General features: G+C 41.3%; 1 protein-coding gene across 1 annotated transcript in view; it reads left to right on the top strand.

Moving 5' to 3' along the window:
- Positions 1 to 9,295, top strand: part of CDK19 (cyclin dependent kinase 19) — a 112,274-nt gene extending 102,979 nt beyond the window's left edge. Inside the window, exons 11-13 of the mRNA XM_088522452.1 lie at positions 713 to 791; positions 4,518 to 4,784; positions 7,694 to 9,295. Of these exons, the coding sequence (XP_088378578.1) occupies positions 713 to 791; positions 4,518 to 4,784; positions 7,694 to 7,825 (478 nt within the window). The 3' untranslated portion in view covers positions 7,826 to 9,295. The remainder of the gene's footprint in view (positions 1 to 712; positions 792 to 4,517; positions 4,785 to 7,693) is intronic.
- The last annotated feature ends 3,775 nt before the right edge of the window (positions 9,296 to 13,070 follow it).

Below are 13,070 nucleotides of genomic sequence, written 5' to 3'. Positions count from 1 at the left end.
TGCCAATGTCCAGAATCGCTGCAGTTGTTAGTGTCTGAATATCCACCTGTGATTTTGTACTTAGTATATATCTGATGCTAGCCTATGTAGCACTGTAGCTCATCCCCGGATTACAAGATAACATTATGATAAAGTATCTGCTGTTAAATATCAAGGGATGTTCCAAATCCTATTAGCTAACTCAGTTAAAAAGCTATCTTTTTTTTTTCTCTAAACAAGACCTGAGAGAATGAGGCCTTGTTGCTAGTTGATAGTAGCTCTCTAGCTGTGATTGGTAAATACATTTAAAGCCCACTGTAAGTCAGAAGGGCTCATAAGACATTGTTTTTCCTTGTTTCAAGCCCTTTACTCAGTAAGGCATGCCTGCGCTAGCTAGGTGCTGTGGAACCTCTGGCTGCTGTGACACTGTATTTATTAATTTTGTCATCTGAGCCAACAAGTGGTCTCTCTGGCATTCAGGCATTCAGCTGTGCTATGGTTTCTAAATGATGGCATCTTGCCAACACAGAAAAGATCTGATATTATGGTCACCATCTAGTTGCTTGTGTGTGCTGCTCTCTTAGGTGTTTACAGTGCCATTTGCTTATGGAAACAGGACTCAACAAATACCAGAAACGAAATTGTGTTATATTTCAGATGTTTTTAATAGACTATTAAGCAAATATATTTTATATACATATTTGCTGAATGTTTACTCTTTGCTGTATTTCAGCGTGTTTGCTGGCTGCCAGATTCCATATCCTAAACGAGAGTTCCTCAATGAAGATGAACCTGAAGAGAAAGGGGATAAGGTATAATGAAACTTTTTTTCTTTTCTTTACTTTCAAGTATGCATCAAGGAAGAGTCATGATGCTCCCACATGAAAACTGATAAAATGTGAATGGTTAACCAAAACTATGTTTTTCCAGGCAAGGCTGTCTCAAAACTGTTTCACAGCAAGATGGAAGATATCACATGACTTTGGGGGTGACTCAGGCCATATGACCAGCACAGTTAGTCCTGACTTGTGGGCAATGAGCTGGATGAGTTGTTCCATAGCCTGCTTTCAGCTGCCATCGTTCTGAGAGGACCTAAAGAGGCCCTGGCCTCTGCCTCCTTCTGCATTGCATGATGAAAATCCATCATGCTCACATGAAAAGAATGGTATTTCCATTGTACGACTGGCATACATCCAAGCATTTGAAGGGAGATGGTTGTCAGGGTCTGAAATGAATAGTGGTAGCCTGCTTCTGGCACTGTATCAGAACGTTTCATCCATCTGCACGTAGTTTCCTGATCATGTAGAAGGGCCTTCAGACAAAGGAGTAATAAGGAACATGAGCTGTTTGGAGGGTAGCAGTCTACTCTGAATATCCCCTTTCCCATGGCCTCTCAGATGTGGGCAAGAACCTGTCTGCATTCATAGCAAATCTTGATGTTATTTGGGACACACTCGATTTGCTCAGCTGTGCTCCATAACCACAGTGAATATCCCCTTGTGGCGTGGAGGCTGGATAGTACAGCTCTTGTGCATAAGACATCTTGTTGTTTTTGCTTAAAAGTGTACAAGGAGGCACCAATAGTAATAAATGGCAAGCAAAAGATGAAGAAGCCTTAGTTTGTAATTAGCTGAGGGCTACATGAGAGGGAAGCCTTCTGATTGTATGTATCTTCTGATTCAGATACTTTGAGCATGGCAGGAACCTAGCTGAGCTGTTTTTAAAAGCATGCCTATTTTAGTATATTTCAGGCAGTAAATTTTGTTTTCTGGACAGATATTATAGATTCTGTTGTACTAAGAACAAATAGTAATAGGACAAAATACTGAGGATAAATAGGACTTGACAATGTCAAGTGTTTTGGGTTTTTTTGTTGTTGTTGTTCAGATAGTTTTTCGAAGAGGACACAGAAAGACCTAAGCAAAGTTACAAAGAAAGTCATGATGCTGTTTTGATTGTAATTTAGATACTGGCTTTTCTCTAACTCTCACAGCTTTAAAAAACAAGAACAAGCCTTATGAATTAAAATGACTCTGGCTTTTGTTAAGTTAGTGCATTTAAAAGTAAATATGTTTTTTTGCATGGGACCTTTGGGGGAAAAACAATGGAATGTTTATATTCAAAACAGCCATTGTATAAATGGTCTTTGAGATTGCTGGGGACTGTCACGTATTTATGCACACTGCAAATGAAACCTTTTTCAGACCATTTAGTTAATTTAAGTCACGCATTACTCATTGAATCTGTTCTCATAGTGCAGAATATATGAAGGCAGAGCGTGTTCTAAAATTGGACCTGTGCCATATTTCATTTCTTTATGCTGGTGTTCCAAGTGAAAGGATTTTTTTTTAATAGTGTTACTTTCTGATTTGTTTTAAAACCATAAATATCTGTTTAGCTCTTGGAAACCTACAGGGCTTCTCTGTGCTTATTTATGTGGAACTTGCATCTTCTTTGAATAACCTTTCACATAAGCAAGCTCAGAATGTGTAATGAACAGTCAGGAGGGCTAAATGCATGCTCATAAAACAAAATGAAAAGATTCCTTTCTCATTACAATTCTGTTAAGTAAGTTCTGTTAGATTCATTTCTGCTAGATAGGACTGGAGTTTCGTTCTAGTAACTTAGGTCTCCCTGAGACATGTGGTAATATGTTGCTAGCTCTAGACCTAAAACAAGTTTATTTCATTTAGGAACCACCATGAACTAGGCTGACCAGAGCATGTTTTTGCTGGCATGAGCTCTTTTCTGCACTACGATGGTTTGCCAGAACAGCTGGGCCTCAACCAGCATCTAACGCAGAGTAGATCTCGGTCTCTACCAAGGCAGTAAGTGTAGTAGCTGCACGGAAGAGCAATCTCAGCTAGTCAGGTAAATTTTGTGTTAATACCCAGAGTTAGAAAACATAGGATCTACGACAAGCTGTTATTCATAATTATGTTAGTTCCTGCCATGTTTGTTTACATGTAATAAAATTGCTGTTTTTCAGCTCTGTTTCAGCCCTCTCTTGCATCCAAGCACCTCTGCAAAATAGAAATCTCAGAATATGAGTGCAAGTGCAGACTTAGTTACTGAAGCTTGTTTGTATAAGTGAAGTTCAAACCATTACTAAAAAAGACAAATTGCTTCTTAAAGGAAGGTGAACTTTAATTTTAAAAGTTAATCAAGCTAGCTTGTCAAAATCTTTCTGGAAATAGAATCTGACTGGGATGGAATTTGAGGACTTTAGACAGTAGGATGTAATAGTGGTTTTGCTAAACATTTCATGGAAGCCACCCCTAAGCCCCTGAAGATGCAATATTTTTCTGTGATCTTAAATGAAGTGTCATTGCAAATTTCTTCTGAATGTATCTTGGGAAATTGTTGTGACAAATGTCGTCACTGCAAAGTTTCATGTCATTTATCTGAGGTGACTAAAGGGCCATTGATTATTGGGGGTATCAAAAAGTTTCTCCTTGTGGCAATGGGTTGCTATGATTTCTGAGAAATTAATAATGTGAGGTTTTTATACAAGTCTGTCATACCAAAGCTTTGATAATTACATAAGCAGACATGCTAGGAAAAAAAAAAAAAAAAGACTATCCAGAAATATTCCACAGCCACATATGGTATTTTAGGGGTTCTATTAAGTGCAGGACCTTTTAACTCAAGTCATGAATGTTGTAGGGTTTTTTTTTTTTTTTTTCTCTTTCATGGTGAACATGTCTCACATTTGCAGTGAAACTGCTTTTCTTGGCAATTCTCTTACTTGCTTCAGTGCTCTATTGGAGGAGCCCTGCCTGAAAGCAGGAGAATGGATGGTGTTTCCTTGTCAGTGTCTCACCAAGGAGGTCGTAGTTGCACTGTGCTGGTTTTCCATCCTTCCCTACAGTCTCCTGGCCATCCTTCTCGTCTGTAACCACCTAGAGCCAGAACAGTGCAGTGACTTCTGCTTTTGTGTTCCCTTTCTTAACTTTCTTTTCTCCCTTTTGTGGCACCTTTCTCTTTGTCTCTCTTGCTGCCAGGCCCCTGTTTCATCTCAGTTTTCTCATCTGTAATTAATTTTTCTTTCTGTTGCTAGATTCTTCCTTCTTTCTTTTTTCCTTCAGCTTGTCCTTTCCTTACCCTATCTCTGGGTAATTTTCACTTTTCTGCTATTTCATTTGGATTTTTTGACCCCATACCTAGCATGCCACGCTCAACTGTATTCCCACTATACCTCTCTTTACAAAGCGCTGAAAGCACAAGAGAGTGAAAAAAGCTAAAGAAAGCTGTTCTGGTTCTGGCACAAAATTACCTTGTAATCTGGAAAAAGTATCCAATTTCTCTGGTCTCGCTTTGCTCGCCTTTCGGCTGTTCGTGCTTGCAGCCGCCTCCGCTTATTGCCCTTGTCACGTGTGGAAGTTTGCAAATTGGCTTTGATCCTGGGCGAAGGAGACCACGGACGTGGTCGGAGCGGCTGCTGCTGCATCGCGAGCTCCAGCCACGCTCGGCCTGTGGTGGTTGGTGGAGCCGGCAGGCCGTGCTCAGCGGCACTGCCTCGTGTGCCTCTCTCCTAGAACCAGCAGCAGCAGAACCAGCACGGGGCGCAGGCCGCACCGCAGCAGCAGGCGCAGGCCGCACCGCAGCCGCCAGCACCGCCGCAGCAGAGCAGCAGCCAGACCAACGGCACGGCCGGCGGCACCGGCGCCGCGACCGGGGGCGCCGCCGCGGGGCTCCAGCACAGCCAGGACTCCAGCCTCAACCAGGTGCCTCCAACCAAGAAGCCGCGCATGGGGCCTTCAGGCGCCAACTCGGGCGGGCCTGTCATGCCCTCAGATTATCAGGTAACTCCTCAGTTTTGGCCCCTTGTGGTACGGAACGTGCCGCGTCACGTTCCCCCTTCCCCGCTCCCAGCACAGGTTGTCTTGTAATGACGTTTCCTTGCAGGCTGAGCAGGCGTGCTCTGGTATACTGGGTAAAATTGTGGGGTTAAAGCCCATCACAGCACTAAAAAGGTAAAAGGGTTCAGTAACCTGTAATTTTCAGTAGAGTGCCAATGCCCTGTTGAGAACTGGCCCACTCCAGCAAAGCACTTAACCATGTACTTAGCTCCATGTTTGAGAATAATCTTAGCGAAGCCAGTAAACCCATTGCATGCGTTCAGGTGCTGTGTTAGATCAAGTTCAGAATATCCAGCTCTTGGCAAGGTTAAGTCCTATGTGAGAAGCAGGAGCCAAGCTAGTATCAGGCTCTTTCATTAGATTTTTAATTTATTCTAGCTCGTCTCATCACAATCCATAAATAAAAGCAGCATCACTGAATTCTTTTTGAGTTTCATACCTTCCTAGAGTTATGATTTCTCTCCACTGAAAAGAATGGAATTAGACTGCATATATAAAGCACTGGATGAACAAGACTTGTTATTAATGTAGAAGAAGGTGGTAGATATTACAAGATGATAAGGATTTTATCTGCTACTGTGTTTTGAGAGGCTTTAACCTTGGAAAAAAAAAAAGGTCTGTTCAGGCTGCTTTTAACTTAAAAGAAGCAATTAAAAAAAAAAACTCCGGGGTTCTTTGACTTAAGCCTCCAAACCTCCTCCACAGACAATTGATTTCTCCGTGCCAAGCATTTTTCTCATGAAGACATTGAGGGCAATTTAAGGGTAAAGACAACTAGGTTTCTTTTTTGAAAACTTCCAGACAGGGTTGAGGTCTGGACCCTGCAGCTGTCTGGCTACATAGTATTTACGGCTGTCCTGATTTGGTCTATATTTTGGGGACTGGTGTGCTGTGTTTGATGATATCCATTATAGAATTCTTATAAAGCTCTCTGAATTGTTGGCAAGCTTCCCCCTTGCAAGTTTTTAGCAGTCTGATTCTTTTCTTTTGAGATAATTAGATTCTTTTTTTCCCCTGTGACTCCTTCCTTCTAGACTTTTTCTTTGATGCCTGTGCTGTTAATGATCTATATGTTCCCTTTACGTCACTTGCTAAATTGTATGGTCTGTTTATCCATTTTTACACTTGTGTTTGGCTATCTGCCATTCGATTTTAGTTGGCTCTCCTCTATTCCAGAAAGGAATGTCTGCAATTTGTCCAAGTCTGACTTTGTTAAAACAAATTCCCTTCAGTGGAACTAAAATAAGCGTGGGCAAGTTAATATGTTCTTGTAGTCTTACAGCATTAATTTAATCCATTATATCTTATTCAGAAGTAGGAAGAAGAATCCCTTTGCTTTGGGTTGATTTAGCCTTTAATCTAAAATCTCTGCTGCAAATATTTTGTAGCTCACCAATACCAGTCTTTGTTGCTTCTACAGATGATAGTGCAATACCATAATTTTACTAGGCACTCCATATGTGGTCTTGGTTAACACTGGAAACTGAGGCTTTTCATTCAGAACTAGTTCCTACATAATAAGCCATAATTCTTTCCTGTCCAAAGTTGCAAAAACTTGAAGAATTCTGAGACAAATCCCAGGTTTTGGGCATTCTCTCAATCATCCAACCAAGTAATCATCCAGCCAAGTTGCTGGTGGCATACTTGGTGCTGCGGGATGTCTCCTCCAAAGCCAATGTCCCGAGCTGTTGTCTCCCAAGCTGACCCTTGACCCCAGTGGAGTCACACCATGTAACCTTTGGGGTATGCTGATATTACACAGAGGTACAGTGGGCCACACAGCAGGCCTGTTAAGTTATAAACCTATGTAAAGAATGCATAAAGAGCTGAAATGTTCTACACTGCTCATACGTGGGGGTTTTACTCTTCATTATCCATGTGGAAAGCTGCCAGGATGCTTGCACAACTCTCCTAATTGGGACCGTGTTGTTAGATGAGGCCACTGACTTGGGCATTGCCCTCACTGAAGAGGCATCTCACACCTCCTCTCCCCACAGGGTTTCAAACTTCAGGAATCAAACTTTTTCACAGGCTTTGGGCTTTATGTAACTCATAGTTTTGGTATTTGGTCAGAGAATAGGTTCTTAGCACTTTTTGTGGAGGACTGGTGTTGGCTACAGTCTCTTGGGCCTAGCTGGGTGGAGCCATCACTTAAGCAGTAGCCAGGACTCCTTACTGGATGAGTCTCTGCTTCTTGGGGACTTTCTTGTGGGGGGGAAGTTTGCCGTACTAGAGAGCCTCATGTACACTGACCAGTGATGTTCATGCAAACAGGGATTTCTAATTGGTAAAATGTTTAGAGAGGAACTACTGATGCAGTTCACTACTGATGCTTCATAGGGAGTGAGTTTGGTAGTGCAGAACATGCAGTTCAAGTAGGCTGGAGGTGGCAGGTGATGTCTGAATTTGGCTTGCTGAGGTTGGGATCCTTCACAACATCTCAAATGGTGCAGAAAAGAGCATCCAGGGAAGTGAATGTGAGGGCGTTGCACACATGCATGCCCACCTCTAAGTGGGTGCCTTCCTTCCAGGAGATAAAGCAGCAGGTGGGAAATAATATTGATATAATCCTAGGTTAATTAAGTCATACGGTTGTCTTCCTCAGCAATAGAATGCATCGTCTTTCTGTAACTTTTATTTCTACCCATCTTTTGAAAAGGCTTTGTGTGCCTAGCACTTGTTTGTCCATGCATTATTTTAACAGGGCCCTACAACAATGATGGGCTGAAGTTTCAGAAACAATTGAAATGCAGATACATTTCAGGGAGCCTTGGAGAAATTAAATGTTTCCTGAGATTCCTAGTCCTCCCGGGCTGTTTTCCATTTGCTAACGGCCTTCTCTTTCTTCCCAGCACTCCAGCTCACGCCTGAGTTACCAAAGCAACATTCAGGGATCTTCTCAGTCCCAGAGTACGATGGGCTATTCCACGTCATCCCAGCAGAGCTCTCAGTACCACCAGTCTCACCAGTCTCACAGGTACTGAGGCCTGACAGACTGCACTCAGAAAGGAATGGGCTCCAAGCCACAAGACTCCAGCAATATGAAGTTCACAACGACGAGAAGAACCAAAAATACGGACTTTGATGCAGAATGAAAATTCACCATTGCAAAAGGAAAACTTTACTCACTGAAGACTTTTTTTCTTCCCCTTCCTGCCACCCGTCCTAGCTCTGTCCCTTTATTGCCATAGAGGAGATTCTTGAGAAGTTTTCCTTCCTCTTTGCCCCTGCATGTGTTTCATTGTGGTTACTCTAATGAACCCTTCTGATCTGAACCCAGCACTTAACTTCTTTAACCTTTGGAATTTTGAAGGATTCCTGGTGCACCTTCCTTATGCTGTAGTGATTGCCATAAATCTGTCTTTTCAAATCTCTTTGATGGGATTTTAAAGTTTTAAAATCTTGAACTCCCAGGCTTTCAAGCTTGTATATAGTTAGTTTTATACTAGGCAAACCAGTTTAGCTATACAGATATATTGCACCTTTTTAAAGCACTATGTTATTTTCACAGGATATTACTGTTTTGCTCATGGATGTCAAGAACAGCAAATTTTACTGTTCCAGAGTATTTTACTATTCTGTTTTTATTAGTCTAGTTTTCAGGCGAGGTCTTAAAAATAAAAAAGAAAAGAAAAAAAAAGAAAAGAAAAGGAAAAAAAAGAAAAAAGAAAAAAAGAGAAAGAGAGAGAAAAAAAGCAACCCAAGTCTCTGCAGCGACGAGTACTTTTCATGCTACTGGACTGAACACCAGACAAAAGATTGCTGATATTTCTTAACTCATTCACATTGAATTCTTGAAATCGCAGTGATCATGCGCTGACCAGTTTTAACTTAAGCGTTATTTTAAATGAAACCATGATAGTCACATCAAAAGGACATGTTTTCGGGATCCATTGGAGCAGAAGAATGGAATGTCTTCCCAGGCTGGACACCAAAATAGTCAGGAGAATGTATTTACTGCCCTCAAGTCCCAGTAAGAGTGTGGCTGATAGGCTTGTTGTTCTGTTAAGCAGCTGATTAATGCATATAAGAGGTCTATAAATTTAGCTTCTCTTTCACATCCCTGAGTCGGTTTCCTAAATATAAAGGTGATAGAAATGCTAAGATTTCCAAAAGCAAATACACTTAATCATTTTATGTCAGAATGAATAATTAAGAAAAAAAAATGTGTATTTTGAAAAGCATGTTGAAAATTTGTTCCTTTTTCATGTTTATAATGCATATTCTGTTTCCCTCACATTGCTGTGATTAACCCAGATTAGTTACACCAGATGCGCTTGATTGCACTGAAATGTTTCTTTTTCCCTAGAGCAAACATGTTTTGATTGTGCCTAAAGACTGTAAGTGGATGGGTAGCTGGCAGAAAATCCCCAGTAAATAAGCAGAGTTCATAAGCATAATCAGAGGATCATTGTCCAACTTTTGCAACCACAGTTATTCGGAGAGACACAACATGTAATTTGGGGCAGCTTCTTTTTTTTTTTTTTTTTTTCTTCAGCCTTTAGAAATAAGGCCGATTCCTGTTGCAGAAAACCTGGAGAGAAAAAAAAAAAAGAAAGAAAAAAAATAGTGTATTTAGAATGCTACTAGCTGTGTAACATCAGCAGGCTTCTAAAATTGTTCATCCAGAGAAAAGAAGCAAGAAAAGTTTATAGGTAAAGAGTGAATGTCCCAGGCCCTTACACTGCCAAGTGTTCTCTTCTGTCCAGTGTCTGTGCAAGAAACTACAAATACCAGTGCACAGTCACACAGAACTGACTGTCAGACCTAGCAAGATTAGCAGATCTGTTTGCTCTGAGGAGAATGTTTTTTTATTATTATTTTTTATCACAGCTGGACAAGAGGAAAAAAATGTATTTCTACTGGGTTTGATCTCCCCCACACCTTTCATGGCCTCCCGCCCCCCTCAGAAATGTGTTGTTTTTGTGAGCAGTTGGTTTGGTTTGGCCATGTTCAGCATCACGTGGCTTTGACAAGACCCAGCTTCTCTGGAGAAGAGGCTAAAACCTGCTTTTGTCACCAAGTGGGTGAGAAGGTGGTGAAAATGTAAAGAAGCAATTTGAAGGGAAAAAAAAAAAGTCGCCAATTCTGCCAGGGGCAAAATAATCTCCTGAGGATACTTTTTATGTATAGTCCTGGAGATGCTACGTATTATATGTACCCTGGTAGCCTGTTTGAAGGAACAGATTTTAATTGTTTCTTTATTTCCGTGAATCCAGGGTTACATTCTTTCCATAGATGAAATTGCCCACCTCATACCAATGTTAGGATAAAGCACCTTTCAGCTAACAGAGACTTGGCCAATGCCCTAAGATACCAGTGTGCTAATATTCTTGTGATTTGACTTTTGCTTTTCTGGAAATTAACCTTTGGCAGAGCGATTTTGTTTGTTCCCTCCTGTGCTTTTCACCTTTCCCTTCACTCACCACCCTCTCCTCTCTTCCTTTATAGTTACCTTGTGTTTGGGCTCCCCATTTGGGAGCCTGTAGCTGATCATTGGGATTGAGGTAACGGCAGAGGGTGACGGGGAGATGCGTTGCTGAATGGTCAAGCTGGGCTCTTGTGCCACGAAGGCAAAACCACCGTGTAGCCTAATCTGCATGCGCGGTATGAAATGTGCTTGAACCCTGTTGAGCTTCCGGCTTCTAGAGTGACTGCTGGGAGCTCTGTGTGGATGTTTCTGGTTCGTGAGGCATCGCAGCCGTCCCGTGCTGCAGCCCTCTGTGGCGTGCGCGTGTGGAAGCCGAGCTGGCCCCTCTGCCACTGGAGCGGGAGAGCAGGCAAAAGCAAAAGCAATGGTGGTGAAACAGCTCCTCTTGCTGCGTTCTGCCTTCTGCGTGTGAAACGGTCTGCCTTTCCCAGGAAGCTTTACGTGTGTTTTGTGCGCGGGCGGCAGTGCTAGTGGAGGGAGCCTCGCTTTTCAGGGGTAGTGTCATGACGTAAAAATGCTCTAAATGAATCGTGTAGTGTGTCATGGGAAGCCAGGACCATGTCATTTATATATATATATATACATATTTTTTTTTGCCTCTGCAGTTTTGTTAGTTCATAGCTTCATGTTAGCCCTTGCTACCCTCACCAAAGTGTTTCATGCCGGTACCGAAAGGGGTGAGCGCCTTGGCCGAAGTTTTCTCCTTCCCATTGGGATAGTGGGCCCCGAAATGGAGCTTTTCTTGGCTCAGGGCGGCGAAATGGGCGAGTGGGGAATGGGATTAGCAGCCTAGTCCGCATTGGTGAAGTTTATGTAGCACAAACTGCACAATGAAGGAAACCTCGAGGGGAAGCTGCGAGTCCTGCACTGTATCTGTGACACTGTATCTGGGGAGGGGGGGAGGCACGTTCGCAGAGGGAGGGGTGCCAGAAGGGTTCAAATATGTATAATATTTTATATAAACATAATAAGCCTAGTTCCCCTTCATAATCTTCAGGAATGGTACTTTAACACCATTAAGCAAAGAGCTCTTTTAGGATTAAATAAATGTATTGTACATATAAGGCCATACTTAATCTTCTTTAAAAAAAAAAAAAAAGTCGCCAGACAGGAGCGATGTGTATTACTATATGAAAAAAAGTCCTTAATGCACTGTTATCTCCTAAATATTTAGTAGTAAATTAATACTATTTAATTTTTTTAAAAATTTGTCTTGTGTAGACACTAAAAAGTATTACACAAAATGTGGACAGAACATGTCCTTTTTAACAGCAATTTAAAGAACTTTTTATATATGTAAGGTAGTATACTTTTCAGATTGTTCTAGTTGTATTTTCCCATGTTTACTCTATGTGGAATTGTGCCTGTCTCTATTCAGTTATTTTTTTTCTATTAATTTCATGTGCGCATCTTTCATTTTTGTAGTTTCCATTAGAAATTGTTGTGTACGCGCCTCATGCTGCCAGAAAACGCTGCCGCTTCAGGTCTGTGGTGGCCACGTTCAGCAGTGCCCATGCCGATGGGGTAGCAAGACCACAAAACAAAATATTTGTTTCTCATTCTAGAGTTAAGAGTTTACTGCTTTTAAGTTGTCCTGATGTCACTCTTGAAATGACTGTTAAAACTAAACTATGAGTTCATTGCATTTATTTTATATTCTTGGTTGTAATGAAATGGAATTGACTTTGCTTCAGTGTGAATTTTTTTAATAAAATAATATACATTTGTAATAATAATAAAAAGTTCAAATCAAATAAGTGTGCTGAAAAGTTTTTTGTTAATGTTGGCTTTGGGCTACCAAGAGGGAAAATATAGCCCACAAAATTGCTGTTGTAATTATATTCAGGATGTTTGTGATATCATACACCACACAAAACAAAGCTTGCAAAACCTCAGAGCTGAAATTGCAGCCTTTAAAATGCCCACGAGGATATTCATGCTTGTGTGTCTGTCGAAAGAGAATGAAGCTTCATAGAAAACAAAATAACTGGAATGGTTCTCTTGCTTTTTCTCCTCTGTTTAAATGTATTCTAGTATGTCACACTGATGCCACTTGGTGAGATTTGTCACTACTAGAATGTACGATCCTATAGACTTGTCTCTGGGAGAAAAAAAATAAAAAAAAAGTTCTACCACATTCTTCCTCCCACTGAGCCATGAAGGATTTCAGCTATTCCAGGTGACAGCATGGAGAGTGTGAGCTTGAATTTGGTGACATTTTTCAACATGAGTGTTTGGCCTTTGCTAATCTGTGTATTTCAATCCCATCCAGTCCTTGTTTCACAAATGGATAGTTATTTCTTCTAAAAAGCTGTGCCTATTTTCTTCCTGACAGTTGCATGGATAAGAATGGTTGAGATTTATTTGGTTTGTATTGTACCTTTTGCACAAAGGTATCAGTAGAGTTAGACTTTTGCACAAGGACAACGGCAGCAGGGAAATTCTGACTGGTACTTAATGTGTCCAAGGATCGTCTTTCTGGTTGTAATGCTCTATACCTAGACACCTCAAAAGGCATTTTGCAGAATGAAGAGTGCAGGCCCTGCTTACAGGATACTGGAGTATTGGAGAAGGATTTAGATGTAGTGATGAGAGAAAGGGAAATGTAAATGCCTGTAGATTTCAAGAAAAAAAATATTTTTAGACCGCAGAAGCCCCCTCACCGTTTCCTTCCCACTTCCACAGGAGTGTGCCTACTGTGCGGTTTGGTGGGAAGTTTGCACACTCTTCATAGCTTTGGCTTGGATGTCTGTCCCTCTTGAAATTTCCAATGTTGGCTCTGTCCCGAGCCCACATTC

This window comes from Tinamus guttatus, unplaced genomic scaffold (assembly GCF_059628265.1).
Source record: "Tinamus guttatus ecotype Peru unplaced genomic scaffold, ASM5962826v1 Tinamus_guttatus_pri_ptg000010l, whole genome shotgun sequence".
Classification (NCBI taxonomy): Eukaryota; Metazoa; Chordata; class Aves; order Tinamiformes; family Tinamidae; genus Tinamus; species Tinamus guttatus.
The sequence above is the reverse complement of the archived record's forward strand: the minus strand, read 5'-3'. Positions and strand labels throughout refer to the sequence as shown.